The 18,626-nt window shown below is 41.1% G+C and overlaps 1 protein-coding gene across 6 annotated transcripts in view; it reads right to left on the reverse strand.

The window, feature by feature from the left end:
- The window catches only part of LOC106058359 (ras-specific guanine nucleotide-releasing factor RalGPS2-like), a 194,897-nt gene that overhangs the window by 97,335 nt on the left and 78,936 nt on the right, over positions 1-18,626 (reverse strand). Inside the window, exon 1 of one of the 6 annotated variants that reach the window (XM_056042391.1) lies at positions 7,402-7,861. The exons of the other annotated variants lie outside the window; for them this stretch is intronic. Coding sequence (XP_055898366.1) covers positions 7,402-7,469 — 68 coding nt within the window. The 5' untranslated portion in view covers positions 7,470-7,861. Of the gene's footprint in view, positions 1-7,401; positions 7,862-18,626 lie in introns of those variants that run through there. 6 annotated transcript variants of the gene reach the window in all.

Raw genomic sequence — 18,626 nt, forward strand, 5'->3', positions numbered from 1 at the left:
AAACCGTTTATCAGCCTCCCCCCCCCCCCAAACCAATTCCCCTCCCAATCTCTCCCCTCCTCTTCTCTAGTCAACAACGAGTAGTGAATGCTCCTCATAAGACAAAGGACGTGGCGCTTATCGATTGGAGAGGCTCCGGTCAGTTTTTTTTCCCCACACCCAATCAAACTAACAAGAGAGAACTAGTCTTGCTCGAGTAGTTCAAAGTTCAAATCTCCCCCCCCCCCCTTTTTTTTTCTTCTCTTTTTTTTTTGTTTGGAAACACGAATGGTTCTAACGTTTTAGTAATGTGGACATTCGAATGTACAATTAAACTTCTTAATTAGTTCTAAATCTCCTCTTGTAGTAGGCCCAAATGTCACGGCAGTTGTTAAAGCTAGGGGAAGTAATTCAAGTGGCTCAAGGTCTATGTTCTCACTTTGCCTAAGAGTATGGCCAAGTGTCTAGTACTGTGAATGCTCCATATCTTAAGAACTTGGGGCCCAAGACCTACTCAACTGCCATTACGTTGGTTGCGCTGGAACACTTCATACTGAAGAGGCCATGTTTCTCTCCATGACCCACAGGCCCATGAATTCTACGCACAACGTTCAACGAGGACGTCATGTGACCAGCACAGCGGCTTTCACGTCGCCACTGTGTTGACTAAGGGACGCCCGACTGAACGCCAAGGAGGCGAAGATTTGAACCCAAATGTTAAGCAGCACTGGGTTCTATAGTGTCAACGTGACTTCAGTTCGCCAGTACCGGGACGTGGCCTCGATCTTGGTGCTAACCAATTACTCTTCTGACCAAGGCCCTCGGCTAGTATCACCCACAACTTCTTCTACTCAGTCAATGTCTAGTTTCATCAGTTACTTATACTACAGATCTTCTTTACCACAAACTTGTCCACTCTCACTCTGTGTTTTATCAGATGCTGGCTGTCTCAGATTCTCTCTTTTTTTTTAAAAACAATCTCCATTTTTCCAGTCGATGGCAATTTCTTCAGTGAGCTTATACCAATCGTCCTCCTAAAAAATGGGAGATCTGTAAATATCAGAGCCAATGTCCAAATCGATAAAAATCCTTCTAAACGGATTCCTTTTAGGATACGGCCAATCAAAAGACGAGGAATTAGACAAAAAGACTTTACAGGCACGTACAAATAAATAAGCAGGGATACTTAATATCGTCTAACACAATGGGTCATGTAAGAATAATTTTGTTCGAAGAACCTGGCGTTGGCCGTCGGTATTTATAAGTAAAACAGTGATTTAAAAATATTGTTAGAAAGCTTCTATAACATTTGTTTCAGCCAGAGCAAAGAATACCGAAAATTCTTGCCAAATTTAAGCATTAGTAAAAAACAATTTTTATCTCTATCAAATAACAGACAGACCTTAAACTTGTATCAGAGAATATTACGACAGTAGACCTATATTACTTGACAGATTTCATTTAATACACGCAATAAAATAAGTACATCTATCAGCATTTACAATCGTAATGTGTGTACAAACTCATGTTTTTGAAAACATCAGACTCTATTGTGTATTCTGTGACGCAGTTTATAAAATCCAGACATTTTGTGTGTGTGTGTTTATCTTAAGTTTTCACATGCTAAGCGATAAGTCACTACATTCTATTTACGTAAAGGTATTATCACTACATTCTAGCTAAGACGAGGTTAGTTCAGACAAAGAGAAACTCGAAAAGTGTGTATCTATGTTCTTCAACACATCAGTAGTTATCAAAACAGGAAAAAGGCTTATTGCATACGAGTCGATCCACGAGAGTACAAAGAACAAATGATTGAAATGAATGGAAACTCCTTTTTGAGCAGAATCAAGAAGTAATCCACACACAAAACGTATCACTTCAATGGAACAGACACGTGGCCATATTCCTCTCTAATGACATCTCCCGATTCCCCATGCAGGCTAAAACAGACGTCTGCTACAGCGAGAGCGTCACAACACCAGAGCAGACGTCAGCTCTACTAGCAACACAGACCCAAGCTAAATGTCTCACTAGAAAAACCCAACTGTTTTTTCTTTTTACCTCTGGCACGATAAAAAGCGTGAGTAAAACATTGGCAACACAAAAAGATCAATCATGCTCTCTCTCTCTCTCTCTCTCTCTCTCACACACACACACAACTAGACACGCACTGATACGGGCAGACAAGGCCCAGACGATTCCCATAATAATCAAACATCGATCTGACTGTTGATCCCCCACACCGCACCCTTCACTAGCTACAGCAAGACTTAGATCGCTTGTGTCTACGGGAAATTCCCAAACATCGCAGACCGTGAGACCGTCCATCGCACTGGCAGACTCATTGCCTAGTCCAGACTAAATGAAGAAACTTCCCAGGCGAAAACTTTGAAACAACTTTGACAAGAATTATTGATTCTGGATCTAATTGTGAAAATAAGCCACTTCATCTTGTACTTCACCAGACCGAGGTAATGTAGACACAAAAGTCTTTGATTACACGGAGCTAAGAACTAGGTTTTTAGGTCAGTCTGTTTGGTGTAAAGTCCCCCTTTCAGACCATACGGTCTATAGGGCAGATGATGTAAACGTCATCTGTTTCTTTGGCCAACGGTTAACGTTCGGGGTGTCATGTGGCCAGCACAATGACCAACCGCCTTTACTTTCCCCAACTTAAGTCAGGTACCCATTAAAGTTGGGTGTACTCAGGGGCGCCGTGAAAATCACGAAATTCAAAATCCCAGTCATCACAGAGATTCGCACCCAGGACCCCAGGTTCGGAAGCCAGGCTGTTAACCACTCAGCCACCACTCCCCATAGTCTGTTAGTATCTATATTACTTATGACACCTTCTATCAACCCTGTTTATATATTGGTTATCCATTTTATGTGGTTGGACATTCATCGGTCTACTCGTCAAGAAAGAAGTCCAAAAGGAAATGAGCTAACATTGTAAATCAAAGCATACTCACGATGAACATTTTTTTTTTAATTCATAAAGAGCTAAACCTATTTTAAAACAGCGTTTTCTTTGTATCTTACTATACAAAGCCTCCATTTTATTTTTCAAATAAGAGGTGATGTATATTTGTAAAGGGAAAATTCTGACAGTATGTAATAGTCTAGATGGCGCCTGGGATGCGTGGTCGAGAGGCTAGGTACGCTTGAACTTGCCTTGGCTTGGCTACCCATGAAGGGGGCTAGAATAGGCAGCACGGAAAACATTCTCCCCACTGGTCCACAAATGAGATTGGACCATAGCGCTCTGGGCATGCTATAAGGATGAAAGTAGCGCTATAGAAAAGCTAAAACTTATTTATTTAGTCAATAAAGTATCGATTTATAATTTCTTCAATGTTTCCAAAGCCGTTGTTAACGACCTTCTCTCCTGGGCGCTCATATACCACGTGACATGTGTCGTCAAGCTTGATGACGTAACACCCAATAACATTTTATATCTGTACGACCTTTCACTGCCAGTAACACTCAGTCATGCGATATCTGCTCCCCCCCCCCCCCCTTCTCTTTGACGACCACTTGACCAGCACTTGGACATCAAGTGGCCAAACACTTCTAAGGGCGCTGACTATATAAGCGAGGGGAGATCATCGCCCTGGCGTTTATCTTCCTGTTACGATTCCAGGAATAAGCCGCAAAAAAAAAATAAATAAAAAAATACTAGAGTCGTGTGGTGACAAGGCGCGCCAGTAGAAACAGCGATCACTGAACAGTACAACGATGCTGATGTATGATCTACAAGTGTCAAACTTGTTCTCAGTTGAACCCGGAACATCGCATTAAGTGCTATGACACTGCAGGCTCACTTTGACAATGGCCCGTCACCAAAAAAAAAAAAAAAAAAAAAAAATGACGGCTTTAATAGCAGTAGACTAGTTTACACGTTCGTTCAATATATCCGTCGAAAGAAACGCAAAACAAGAGAAACATTTAAAAAAATACATTTTGATAAAAAGACAAGACCTCCTCCACTCTCTCTTTATACAACTTCAAATAAAAAATGTAAACAAACATGAATATTTTTCTTGCCCAAGCCGTATATTGAGCTCGTACTTTGGAGGCATCAGCTCGAAGTACTAACATCAGCCACACGTTGGGCTGCTGGGCATTGCAAATTGTGTAATTATTCATTGGCACTTTCATTATATAATCAAGAACTAGTCTTCTACTTTAGAACTCTGAAGACCTAGTATAAATTTAGATCTAGATCTATTCCTTTTTTTTTTTACTCCATCTCTCAATGCTATACATCGACTGTTCAATTTTTAGGAAAACAGTTAGAGCCGTTTTTTTATATCCGCGTTCAGGTTCCATGAAGTTCTGTCTTGAATAGAGGTATTGTAATAATAAAACGAAACGATTAGAAGAGCATTTCGCATCAGTTCATTTTATTTTGTTTCCACGCACCTAATAAATATATGTGTTAAATATTTCATCAATCAGAACTTTATGCAAACAGTGTCTCCAGCAACCCAGGCCAGGGCAGTCTGTGAATAGTGCATAATGAAGGCGCAGAAAACGGGTCCCATGGTAACTGACGATTTTTCGCGAAGATACGGTCATTGACACGTGTCAGACATACAAATCTGCCCCACAGGCCAACAAAGCTTGGACATCAATGGGTTAGAGCAGTGTTCCCCACAAACTGTGTTCCGCTACGCCTGAATAGATGTTCCACGAACTACTGGAATAATTAACTAGTAGGCCAACATGTGAATTGATCTCTCTAAAAAACAAAAAAAGCAAAGTGTTCCACTAAATACTTGGAATGTGCGATTTTTTTGTTCCGTTAAGGAAAAAGTTTGGGAAACACTGGGTTAGGGTATAAGGCATAAGGTCATCGTCAGGCAAACCACAAAGCATAGAAGTACGGTTCAAGATAAATGTTAAAGAAAGAAACAAAACCAGATATCACTTCCTGGAGTATGAAAATAACTCTTCCAGACAGAGGCCAGACATTCTCGCCATGAAAAGACAAAGAATTTCAAAGATGAAACCTCACAAGAGATGCTCTGAAGTCTTCCTCTTTGTCTTTTAACCCCTACCTCCCCACCCCCGACAAAATACACAAACACATGCACGCAGATCGTAGTGACATAGAGAGGTGTAGACCTGCAATCTGATTCACTGAATTCACTCGTGGTAAGTTAAAGAAACGCGCTAATTCCGCCGCTGATGTAGTCCCACAGTATCAAGATATAACACTCGTGAACAACTGAGTTGAGACATGGCCAGATTTAGCAAACCCTTTTGGAAAACATGTTTTCGAGTAAATTTAAAGTACAATGCAATTAGGTTATTTAGGAAGTTACTCCCGTATTGCTTTCTCGATATATTTTATGCATTTAAACAGTTTACCCTTCATGCTAAGTTTACCTAAGGTGTGTTTGCAGTGGCCAGTTGGTGTTTAAACTGGCCACATTATGGTGACATAACATCATCTTTAGCAATGGGCATATAAAAAGGGATGAGCTTTACTCTGCCTTTCACACTTTAAAATCTCTAAAAGTAACTATTGTTACTGTGTTAGTTTTACCGGTCCACATATTGCCTTGTTTACCAAACAAAGGAACCACATGGGCCTCTTACGAGTTCGTGTACAAAATACAGGAAAAAACTCCGCTCGTTATCTCTTTTGTTTCCTGTTACCTTCTCTCCAAATATAACCAATGAATATTTAGAAAAGATGGCAACATTCAAATAGGAAACATCAATTCTGAAACAAACAATCTATTCATCATAAACTACAATAAAAAAAAATCCTCTTTTATTTAATCATTCTCAAACCAACTGGTACCAGTAGTCTTCATTATGCGTGTCAGCTGCCAGAAATGTGATGACATACTGCACTGTGTAGACCAGTACATGAAGCTCCCCAGGTATCCGATGGTCGTCTCGTGTAGACAATTTAAAAAAAAAAAAAGCTTGGGCGGATGGGAGGTCATTATTAAAAGGCGGACGGAGTCAGGGCGAGCCTACAGTATTTGTATACAACGGACCAGTCTAGCTAGACATTAGCAACTTGTCTGTCAAGACATTAGGAAGTCTGTATTTGAGTGGGAGGAGAACACGTTTCTTTTTTTTTAAAAGACAAACTTTAAGTTTTAATGGACGCTAAAAGGCAAGGGGAAAAAGTTGCTGCTGGGACTCAATGAAGATGTTGACAGACACGTTCTGATATTTAGGGAATCTGGGATTTGGGAGCGGTGGTGCATTGGATGAATGAGAGCAAGGAAGGCGATTAAAAAAAAAGAAGATATGCACATGTGGGTCAAGGTTCAAGAGAAACCGATGAAGGCGGCATTAATTCCAAGAAGTATACAGCTAAACTCTATGAGAATCCAGTGGCGTAGCTAGGAATTAGCCATCATTTGGGGCCCGGGGGGGGGGCTTGACCTGTTTGGGGGCCCCTGCAATTTTTAATATATAAAAAAAAACAATTTCGAAGATTTTTGGGGGGTCCCCTCCAGGGGGGGATTTTAAAATTCATCCCCCTCCTTTCACACCCTAGCTACGCCACTGTGAGAATTTGTTTGTGGAAGGGAAAACAGAAGAGAAGCGATAACAGAACACAATAATTAAGATGGAAAGCAATGAGTACAACACATTGTATAACGTAACGCGTTTGGTGGAGAGTCAGCCAACTCGCTATCAAGCTTCTCCTATTTACACATCGTCCTATTTTTACAGGTCAGCACTCTGTTTTTTGTTTAAACGGCTCAACATGTCATTCATTCTTGTACATTACATAACAGCAAACTAACGCATTTTATTTTTTTGGAAACGCAAAGAATAAATATTCAAAGTTGTTTATACTACATTTCCATCAGTCAAGCAGTAGAACAAAGCTATCGCGAAGGGAACAGAGTCAACTCCAGAACTGCGTTCCTATTTATAAAAGATCACACAGGACTGCAAGCCAAAGTTTAAACATCGCCCTGCTATGTCTTCCGCTCTAAAAACCAAGTACCATTGATAGACTACGTGATGTGAAGGTCTCACAGGCGTTATTCTGTTAAACCAGTGCTTCCCAAACTGTGTTCCGCGGAACCCCAGTGCTCCGCGAGGCCTGAATAGGTGTTCCACGAACTACTGGAATAGTTAACTAGTAGGCCATAAGGTGAAATAATCTCTCATAAAAAATACGCTAAATACTAAAAATGTGCGAAGTGTTCCTTTAAGGGAAAAAAAGTTTGGGAGACACTGTGTTCAACCTTCACACTCTACGTTATCCATAACAGTAGCACTTATTAACTCTTTCTCTCCGTAATTATTTACCACATTCTGGTGGAATCGACGCTGGTATCGTCAGTTGGGAGAGAAGGAGTTAAGGATATTCTCTTTATTGTTAGTTACTGTGAGACCAATTCACTAGTTGCTTAAATTGTACGTAAATGTTACCTGCAAAAGGTGAGCAGAGAGACCACGTTACGTCGCAGGATCGTGTGGTTCGGAATCATCTTGCTCATGAGATTGTAGTATTCAGTCCCTGTTGTGTCCTGTATCCAATCAATTATCCAAAGGAATCAGTTCACAGCTAAACTATATCCAACGACCGCCCATAAATACATGTTGCCGAAGGAAGTCCAATGTAATCCCTGAATTGATGCACCGAGCGTCAACGAGTCACATGAACTTCAATACTTGAACAGTATTGCTAGATCGAGTAGTCAAGTCACATCAAAATGTTGCTTTGGCGGCCTATACCTTCATAGATATAGCAATATATCTGAGCCTCAGTATAGTTAACGCCCCTAAATACGGATACGCACTTCTAAAATTGCACCAAATATTCAGTAACTGAACCAGCCTGTAAGAAATCCCTGACATCCAAGTAGGCCTAGATCTATTCCATCTAGATCTATTCCATGATCCACCGGTTCAGTATAAACACAGTACTGAAGCTGTAATCGAACAACAAAGTGGCTTGATGTGGGAGAAAAGAACATAGATCTACATCATGAACTGAAGGCTGTGAATGAATGAACATCCCGAGCTGGCCAGGGAGCAGCCCCACACCATCTCTCAGCCCTACACACACATCAATGTCTCAACACCTCGTCAAAATATTCAGCCCTCCTAAAACTAGCAAGGCTACCTGGACATCAGAGGTAAGGTAACGTTAAGTTTCAGTGACTTCATTTAGCAGAGGAGGGAGAGAAAGACAAACTGTCAGGGGGGGTACCCTCCTTAAAGGTCATTGACAGCCCCCACTCCTATCTCTTTCTCTCTCTCTCTCAGATCGCGCGACGATGTGACGGTATTTTTTTAACAAAAAGGAGATAACAATCGTGACACAAATATTAGGCAAAGGTAATTTTTAAGTTTTGAGCGGAAGACTTAAGCAGTGTAAGTCTACGGACCATCAGTGATCCTGAACGTCTGACCTGTGATGCACATTATTTCAGTGGGATACGACCCGATGTTATTCTAAGTCTTTCCATTCAGTACTTTCTTTACAGAGGCAGAACGACTCAAACATCCTTCAAACAGAATTCTATCCATTCAGTTTTCATCCCAGGGATTGCACCAAAACGGCGTGACATAGAATGGTCAATTACTTATGTCAATCTAGGACAGAATAAGTAGCCGGCGAAGTAACACATACTTTTGAATGAAACAAAATTATTGAAATGACACGAAGACAATTAGTAAGCTGCTAAGCTTATCTACTATTGAGAAATTTAGCTTAATATTGTAGAAAACTTTAACATACTACTGTAGAAAACTTGAACATAATACTGTAGAAACTTTAACATAATATTGTAGAAAACTTTAAGATAATAATGGTAAAAAATTTAACATAATACTGTTAAAGAATTTAACATAATACAGTTGAAAACTTTAGCATAATACTGTAGAAAACTTTAACATGATATTGTAGAGTACTTTTAACATACTACTGTAGAAAACTCCATACTACTGTAGAAAACTCTAGCATAATACTGTTGAAAACTTTAACATAATACTGTGGACAACTTTATCATAATACTGTTAAAAGGTTTTGCACAATGCTATTGAAACTTTTAGCACGACACTAGATCTAGATTCTCAAGGAAATGTGAAAAGTTGTTTAAAGTTTTGAGTTAGACAATTGGGCATAACTAGAATAGAAAAAAGTGAATGTCAACTTGTCTGTAAACTTTAAACCAAGAAAGTTCTGTAAGCTAAGACAACTCGTGTGTTCCTCCCACAGTCCAAGACTCATTCAATGTTCTATCCTGGTACGTGTTAATGGGCGTATTAAGCTGCCGTCTAGTTAAACGACCAAATGATGATAGATAGAGTCTGTACGTGACTTTCGATCTTCATTCGATGTTGTCCCAGGGGAAGCGGGACGGTGAACGGTATGTCATTCACAACGGCGTTATGGTAACAATGTATGACACGGCCGGCACACACGATGCTCGGGTTATTAACTAGGTCAGCATAAAGGAGAAATTATTTGAACTATCGCATTACACAGAATATGTTTGCAATCATTACAGTGGGTCGGAATTCATAACGCAGGAGCGTCTTCAGTGGAACAGCACCGCAGGACTGAGTTATTGCAGAAAGAGCTTCATCCAATCAATACGTGTTGAGACAGAGGCCGAGTGAATCATTCCAGTCAAAGTCTCCACAAGGATCAGAAGTGAGACCCACTGAAATTCTTTCCCCTCCCCTAAAAGGTAAGGATTACGGCAATGCTCTTAATCACAGAAAATCAATGCAGTAAAAAATTTAACTTGTTCAAAACGCCTCTCAAAACACAAACTCAGACAAAAGAATTTCATCGAAAAAAAACAAAACAAAAAAAAAAACTAGAACTAACTATTGAAATAATGAGAGGCTGCCCAAAGGTTTGTCAAATGTAAGACTATATGGACATGGACAGGTCACAACAACGCACACAATGTCCTTGGCCCTAGGATGTAACACGCGGTAAGGAAGGTCTTCGCGTTTGGTCACCGTCACAGCACGATCACGACGCAAAAAAGATGACGTGGACTTTTTAAAAAGACAAATGTATGAAAAGAACTTTTGAAGAGTCATGCGGAGGTACTCTGACCAAGAATGGTATAGCCTTATGGTCGACATCTATGACCACAATACATTTCGCCATTCGGAAATGACCAAGGCTATTAATAGATCTCGACGTTACATGAACGAAAAACGAAAGGAATATCAGTAATCTAAATGTAATGGTAAGTAGTAATGTCCTCAGTAGTAATGTCCTCAGTAGTAATGTCCTCAGTAGTAATGTCCTCAGTAGTAATGTCCACAGTAGTAATGTACTAAGTAGAATGCCTGTAATGCACACGCTACACCACACAAGACTGAACAACACTCCCGTCCTGGCTTTTGGTATGGAGACATGACAGAGAGCACACTGACCGCCAAAGATGCCCCCCCCCCTCTTTAATCACTCCAACCCCCCCCCCCCCCCCCCAATATTTAAGGCGCGATTTCTCTCTCTTAAAACACACACGCGCGTGCACGCTCGCGTGCTTGGAGCACGCACAAAGTTCTTGTTTTCCCAAAATGTTGAGCTCACCAGGCTCTCAAGTTTAGTATGGAGGCAGCTGGCGCCCACCGGCACCCCCTTTGTCCCAAGCCCTTGAATCAAATTGAAAAGATGCAAACCCCTCCTCCCCCACTTCCGAATGTCCCCCCCCCCCTTTTCCCATCAGTCGTAGTACATTGATTTTCTCTGTTCTTCCGTTCACCAGAGCTTATCGCTAGTTCCATTTCTATTTGGGTCTACGTATTATTGACATTGGACTTAATTAGCAATGCCAGGATACGCTCTGATACTCTGTCGTTGGTCTGTCGCTCCAAACAGCTAGTACAACTCAACCAGTGTAGGCGCATTTTAATCGTAATGCATAACTTGACCTAAATTTGAACAGATTTCTTTTTTAAACATATCTGAATAGAACCACTGTTTATAAACATACACAGCTTTGTACTTCAATATATTCAGTATATAAATACCAATAACAATAATAAGGCTTGTCGTCGAGTCCGATGATTAGTGAGGAGTGCGGTATTTCCCGTGGCTGCGCAGCCCCAGCTGTGACCTACATATTTTGCCACATCCAGGGCAAGCATAACAATATAAATATAGATGTATGTAGAAACCTAAATTGCAAATGAAGCTTGAAACAAGTCCACACAAAATACACGTCCTTCTATCACAGCGGTTCTCAACCTTTTAGGCTCGGCGACCCCTTTTTACAATCTCCCACTCTGCCGCGACCCCCCCCCCGGTACACATACATACAGCTATAGAAGAATGGACAAAAACAATTCATTTTTTCGATGGTCTTAGGCGACCCCTGGCAAAGCTTCAAACGACCCCCAAAGGGGTCGCGAGCCACAGGTTGAGAACCCCTGTTCTATCAAGACTTCAACGTTCACACCAGTCTCTATGAACTGGGACTACGACAGACCACCGCGTGATTTCATCAGAATCTATTCAGGCTACACAACCAAAACCATCCGCTCACCCTCACTCGTGGTTACATCGGAAACATGCACATACACTCCATAATACGCTCTTTCTAACGAAACATTAAATCACTGCGCCATATATGGGTGCCTGATCTATGCAGTTTGCTCAGTGTGCTACTAACTTCAGTTTTAACTAGCCCCCTTTAGTCAGTTTCAAACGTATCCATTTTATTTTCAATTAAGTTTCAATTTCAGGAGGTTTACAAAGCCACTCCGTAAATAAATAGTTTTGTAAAAGTGGAAGTATTCAACCCATCTTTCAGTCGAACTTTGTAATAGAAAATCCGAATAACCACTTATGCTGAATAGAAGCGGTAATTTCGTGGAACCGGTTCCAAAGGAATGTCCACCATCCGTCCGAAATTTCCACCAAGCAGACAATTACATTGGATTCGAAACCAGAGAAAAAGAAATAGCACAATTGAACGGAAATAGTTTCAGACAAAGCAGTTTCCAAACAACTAACTATTCCTAACAGTTACCAGAATCTTCAAGTTCCTATAGATCTACAACAGGGGTTCTCAACCTGTGAGCCGCGACCCCCTTGGGGGTCGATTGACGATTTGCCAGGGGTCGCCAAAGACCATCGAAAAAATGGATTGTGTTTGTCCATTCTTCTAATGCTGTATGTGTGTGAGTGGGGGGGGGGTCGCGGTAGAGTGGGGGATTGTAAAATGGGGTCGCCGAGCTTAAAAGGTTGAGAACCACTGATCTACTAGCTCTTAACTACTAGAATCTAATGTTCTAAATACCAGCTCTTAACTACTAGACTACTGACTGCCCATTCGTAACTATCAATTCATAACTACTTAAATGTAGGCACTAACTACAAGATCCTAACTAATAGGATATAGGCCATTTTCACTAATTCCCAACTACTAGATTCTGAATCCTCATTACCAGTTCCTAAGTAAAAGCGTATAAATACTAGAACCGAAGTCCTAACTACCTACCCCCAACTACAAGATTCTAATTAATAGAATGCAGGAGCTAACTACCGGTACTAGAGTCAAGGCCTTAACTACCTGTTCCCAAATAAGGTCAAACAAAATTGTTACCGATATATTTTGTACTGAGCATCAATACACTGTTATTTTCCCATAATTCAGCCGCATTGTTTATCGTTTAGACATCGGCACATCGTCATAGAATGAATCAGGGCGACACTAACACATGTAACAGATGACACCACACAAGATCCAATTAAAATCAAGTTGATTTGAGCAGGACTAGATAAGAGACATCGTGCGGTTCTCAATAAATACCTAACAGTGAAAGTTCTTATCGCTTCTCTTTGTATGTTAGAGTGTTCTCTTTATCACTACATGTTTTTTAAGTAGACTTTTTTTTTCTACAAACACTTTTTTCTACAAACACTTTTTTCTACAAACAGATTACGTAACGGCTTAATGAACGAGTGGTAGGTAGATCGCCTGACTGTCAAGCCAGGGTCTCGAGTTCAAATCCCGTGCGCCAACGTTAATTCGGAAAACGTGTGCTTGAGTTCACCAATCTCTAAGCGTTACCTTACAAGTTTTGGGTGAAAGGGTAAAGGCCTTTAGTCGTTGGGTTGGTCAAGCGATACTCCAGTCAACCGCTGGTCACAGTTAAAAAGAACTTAACACCGTAGATCTTGGCTATTAGAAACTTTCCTCTTTAGTTAATTGCAGCTGTTTATCAATTCCACTTCTATAATTTACCCGGTACAACTTAAAATGCTTCTTTTCGCTCTGTTTACTGTAAACGTTTATTAAAGTTCAATCCTCAACCAATCGAATGAAAAACAAGCAATAGACACACGTTATTCCTTGTAATAAGAAATAAAGGAACACTGAAGAGTAACCTAAAACAAGGCTTTATTAAACTAGAACGACACATGAACTGACGAAAGAGACTTGGACAGTAGCACACTAGATCAATGTTGTGAACACATTCTCACGACGTTACACAAACATAAACAAATAGTAACTATTTCACCACATTCACCCCGCCTAGAATTAAAATAGCAAGTATAATAATATAGTAGGCCAATAGCATAAATGAAGAGAGAATGCCAGTGCCTGTAATACCATAGATTATCAATAGATCAATAAATAGTGTCGAAATATTAATTTCTCTAGTAAACAATAGTGAATGGTGATACAAAGAAACCTAAAAACCAGTATCTGTTGTATGACTTATAAACAATTAATAGTTTCTGTTTTAAGTATTAACAAATAGTGTAGTAAGTAAACATGTACGTAAGTAAGTGAAAAGTAAACTCTAGTATCAGTAGCAAGAGATAAACAATGCCAGTTTATGTAGAACATAAGTAGTGCAATAGAGGAACAACTCTAGACTCTATAGTTCGGTCTGGTTCTTCTCTCTCTTAAGTTGTAACGGGGTTGACTATCCTGTTCTACAGTTTGGGAGTCACTAGCGAGTTCCTGAGCGTCAATTGGGGTATTTTCAAGAGGAAGCGCTCGGAGGTCCTCAGAGCCTACCAGGGGTTCTTTCCTTTCTTGTATCACCGTAGGGGTGTTTACTGATACTTCCGTGTTTTGAGTTTCTGGAGGATATTCATTATCCTCACCCTGAGGGAAGAACGAAGGTTCACTTGTTGTTGTGGATGGGGAGGGGGTGGGAGCCAAGCGTCTTAGAGAGACCGTCTCCTCTTTACCGCTGGGCAACCGTACGACGGCATATTGGGGGTTACACATCAGCAGGTCGACTTCCTCCGTTAGAGGATCATACTTTGAAGATCGGTTCTCTCTTCTCAGCAACACTCGACCTGGGCAAGTGGGGATAGATATCCCGAAGGAGGATTTCCGGTTGAACCGGAAAACTCTCTCGTGTGGAGTTTCGTTTGTTGCCGTAGATAGTAATGATCTAATCGAGTATAGGGCCTGGTTCAAGACAAGCTCCCATCTCGAGTTCGGGAGATCGAGGTCTTTCAGTGCTAAAGTAACAGCGTTCCATAGAGTTTTGTTTAGTCGTTCAATTTGTCCGTTGCATGAGGGATTAAAAGCGGTTGTTCTACTTGTAGCTATTCCCCTCTCGTGCAGAAAGGATTGCACCTCCCTCGACATAAAGGCCGTACCTCTGTCAGAATGGACGTACTCTGGCATCCCAACTAAGGAAAACAGCTGATTTAAACACTTTATGACAGTAGATGAGGACATATCGGGACATGGGTAGGCAAATGGGAAGCGTGAGTACTCATCCACCATTGTTAATAAGTATTTGTTGTGAGTAGCAGATGGGAGTGGCCCCTTAAAATCGATGCTTACTCTCTGAAATGGTTGGGTAGCCTTGATGAGGGTGCCTGAAAACTGTTTGAAGAATCTAGGCTTCAGTTCAGCGCAAGTTTTACATTGGTTTACCACTTTGCGGACGTCCTCGCAGGAAAAAGGTAAGTTCTTAGTCCGAACGAAATGGAGGAGTCTCGTGACCCCTGGGTGACAGAGGTTGTTGTGTAACAGTTTGAGGTCTTCTCCAGTCATTGCTGACGCAAAGTGGTTTCTTGAAAAGGTATCCGCCGCAGCGTTTTGTTTCCCGGGTCGATATACGACGTCATATTGGAAACAACTAAGCTCCAGTCGCCATCTTTGTATCTTTTCGTTTTTGATCTTGCCCTTGTTCTGCTGGTCAAACATAAAAGACACTGAGCGTTGATCTGTAACCAATGTGAAGGGTCTACTGATAAGGTAATGTTGCCATTTTCTCAGGGCTTCTACGATAGCGTATGCTTCCTTTTCTACTGCTGAGTGTCTGCGTTCACTATTCGTGAGTGTTCTTGAAAAGAAGGCGACAGGACGGCCTTCTTGATTAAGAGTGGCGGCAATCGCGATGTCAGAGGCATCTGTTTCGACTGTTAGAGGTCGATTGTAATCTATCGTCGACACAGCAGCGTTTTCAAGTTCGTGTTTTAGCTGTTTAAAAGCTTCTTGAACTTGTTCAGGGGGAGGAAAGGCTTTGTTGTTTACCAATAAATGGATCTTGTTGGAGAAATTTGGGATCCATTGAGAATAATAGGACAGTAGTCCAATCACCCGCTTTTGTGATTTCATGTCTTGTGGTGGAGGTAGGTTTCTCAATGCTTGAAATCTTTCGGGGTCTGGTCTTAATTGCCCTTGTGAGATTTCGTAGCCTAGGAGGCATACTTTATTAGTCGCAATAGCACTTTTATCATTGTTGAAGGTGATACCGTACTTTTTAGCGGCATTGAGAAATCTCTGTAGATTCTGGTCGTGGCTACTGGGGTCAAGTCCGCAGATGGTAACGTTATCCACGTAAGCAAACGTGTCCTGTAGCCCTGCCTCCTCAATTATTGTGTTGATCGTCCTTTGAAATGCAGCGACTCCGTTTGTCACTCCAAAAGGAATGCGGCAAAACTGATAAAGCTTTCCGCCAGCCTCGAACGCCGTGTACTGCTTTTCATCATCCCTGATAGGTATCTGGTGGTAAGCGCTTTTGAGGTCAAATGTACTGTACATTGAGTATTTAGATATTTCCTGCACCAGTTCATCAACTTTTGGCACGGGGTACGCGTCGAGGTAAGTGAATCGATTGATGGTTTGGCTATAGTCGATAACCATTCTCTTTTTGTGCCTTTCATTAGTTGTTACAATTATCTGGGCTCGCCACGGGGACGTGGAAGGCTCAATAATTTTGTCAGATAGGAGTCTCTTGATTTCATTTTGAATGAATTTGGAGTCAGGCATAGAATATTTTCTAGATTTAGTGGCTATGGGGTGGCAGTTAGGAGCAAGATTAGCGAAGAGGCGAGGGGCTTCAACTCGTGCAGCTTTCAGCGTACAGACCTGGAGAGTGCTCCGTTTTCCCTCAAATGGGATCATCAGTTTTTCATGCTGGCTGATGAAATCTAGCCCTAAGATTACATCAGATACTAGTCCATCTAGTAGTGAGAGCTTAACACTTTCGTATTGTTCATCTTTGTACTTTATTTTTGCGAAAATATGGCCGTGAGTAGTGCGAGAAAGATGTGTAGAGGCCATGTAGATTCTGTTTCTGGACGTTTCTAATTTCCATCTGTACCTTTTAGCAATTGAAGAAGATATATAGCTTTCACTGCTCCCCGTATCTACGAGAGCCTTCAATGGTACTCCATTGACGAGTATTGAAATAGTAGATTTAGTAAGACCGGACGCTGGTGTCGATGCCCAGGAAGATCCAACGGTTGTAGTCCGAGACGTGTCATCATCTGCTTTCACTATGGCTGAGGTTATAGGTTTGAGTGTCTGTCTGGTCGATCTACAGACTTTCTGGAAATGGCCCCTCTTACCGCACAAGTTGCATGTAGCGTCGCGGGCCGGACATCTAAAGCGTTGATGTGGGCTGTTTCCACAAAAGAAACATCTTTTACTAGTCGCCGCACTCACCTCGTGTTCTACTTTTGTCGTTGGAGAAAGGCTCTCCTCGTCGGCGCTAGCTCCACAGGGAGTTTCAGAGCAGATGTTATACGCCATGGCATGGTTATGGGCATATTCAAGTTGTCTTGCCTCTTCATAGGCGCACTGTAGAGTTAAAGTAGATTTCTCTAAGAGTCGCAGCCTTATGCTGTTTGAAGCCAGTCCAGTAATGAAGGCGTCTCTTACGAAGATATCTCTGTGTTCTTCAGCGGTGACAGCTTTGAAGTCACAGTCTTTGGCCATACTTTTAAGCTTAAGTAGGAAGGAGTCAACGGTTTGTCCGTTCTCTTGTCGACAAAGAGTTATCACGTGCCGTGCAAAAATTTCGCTTTTAGGCTTCACGTAGACATTTTGTAGAACTTTGATTGATTCTTCGAACGTGGTACACTCACTTATGTACTGAAATACGCTCGAAGAAACGTAGTTTTCCAGTAATTTCTTTTTGTCAATCTCACAGTGAGAGACTGAGGAGATGAAATTCTCAAATGTTCTGAGCCAGTGCAGCCACTTCTCGGCAGCCGATGGCGAGCTAGGCTCTATGTCTAGCTCTTTTGGCCTAAATAGCCGTTCCATTTGTATAATTACTTTTACTTACAGACTGAGAATAGTGTTGAACGAAAATCCAAAAAAGATACGTGAGGCACATAGATCCATAGAATTGAAAATTTCTAGTTTAATAAATTGTAATAAGAAATAAAGGAACACTGAAGAGTAACCTAAAACAAGGCTTTATTAAACTAGAACGACACATGAACTGACGAAAGAGACTTGGACAGTAGCACACTAGATCAATGTTGTGAACACATTCTCACGACGTTACACAAACATAAACAAATAGTAACTATTTCACCACATTCCTACTTTAGATTCAAATAATATAATTTGTGAACATGTACTATTTACATTAGATTTTTACCAAATAATTAAATTTTTACTACCTTTACTATTTTAAGTGAATAGACCTTGATTTTAATGATATGACTGTTGTTTAGAGAGAGAGTAGTCCTTAAGGGACTGCAGGCACGACATGGCCTAAATTGTGCCGATGTGCCTAAAACCAAAACCAAACCAAACCAACCAAATAATATAGTCAACTGAACATTCAGATTTTATCATTGAAAAAAAAAGGTCAGTATGGGGAATCGAGCCCAGGGCATTTCGGGTTATAAGCCACCCCAGCCATACTATTAAAGAGATATTTTCGCTTGAGATAAATGACTAAAAAAACAACACGCACACTCCATAATATCTCCAATCAACTCCAAACTTTCATATAGCAATCCACGAAGAAGAAGAAGAAAATATAGCGGGAATTGGGTGAAACAAAATAAGATTTTGAAACAAATCTTTACCATTAGAAGGAAAAATTAAGACAACGGACAAGAAGATAGTGATCAATGGAAACAGAACAGGAAGGAGCCCCCCTCCCGTAATACCCAGGCTAGAAACAGCTGTACAACCTAGTTTCTTCCTGACTTCCGCATCAACATAATGTCCTATCAGTGTACTGCTGCCAAGCAATCTCGGGGAGCAAGTTACAAGTACACTGTCCACACACCATTCGCTGCTTCGGGCAGGGAGGAGATAATTGGATTCCTGATTCTTCCCCGACTTTCACCAGGACAATCTAACAATTTCACGAACCTTCCCCCCCCCCCCATCTCTCCCTTTCCCAACTCCCAGAAAAAAAAGAACAAAAAAAAAAATCCAGATGACAAC

The sequence above is a fragment of the Biomphalaria glabrata genome, chromosome 9 (assembly GCF_947242115.1).
Source record: "Biomphalaria glabrata chromosome 9, xgBioGlab47.1, whole genome shotgun sequence".
In the NCBI taxonomy this organism is placed as follows: Eukaryota; Metazoa; Mollusca; class Gastropoda; family Planorbidae; genus Biomphalaria; species Biomphalaria glabrata.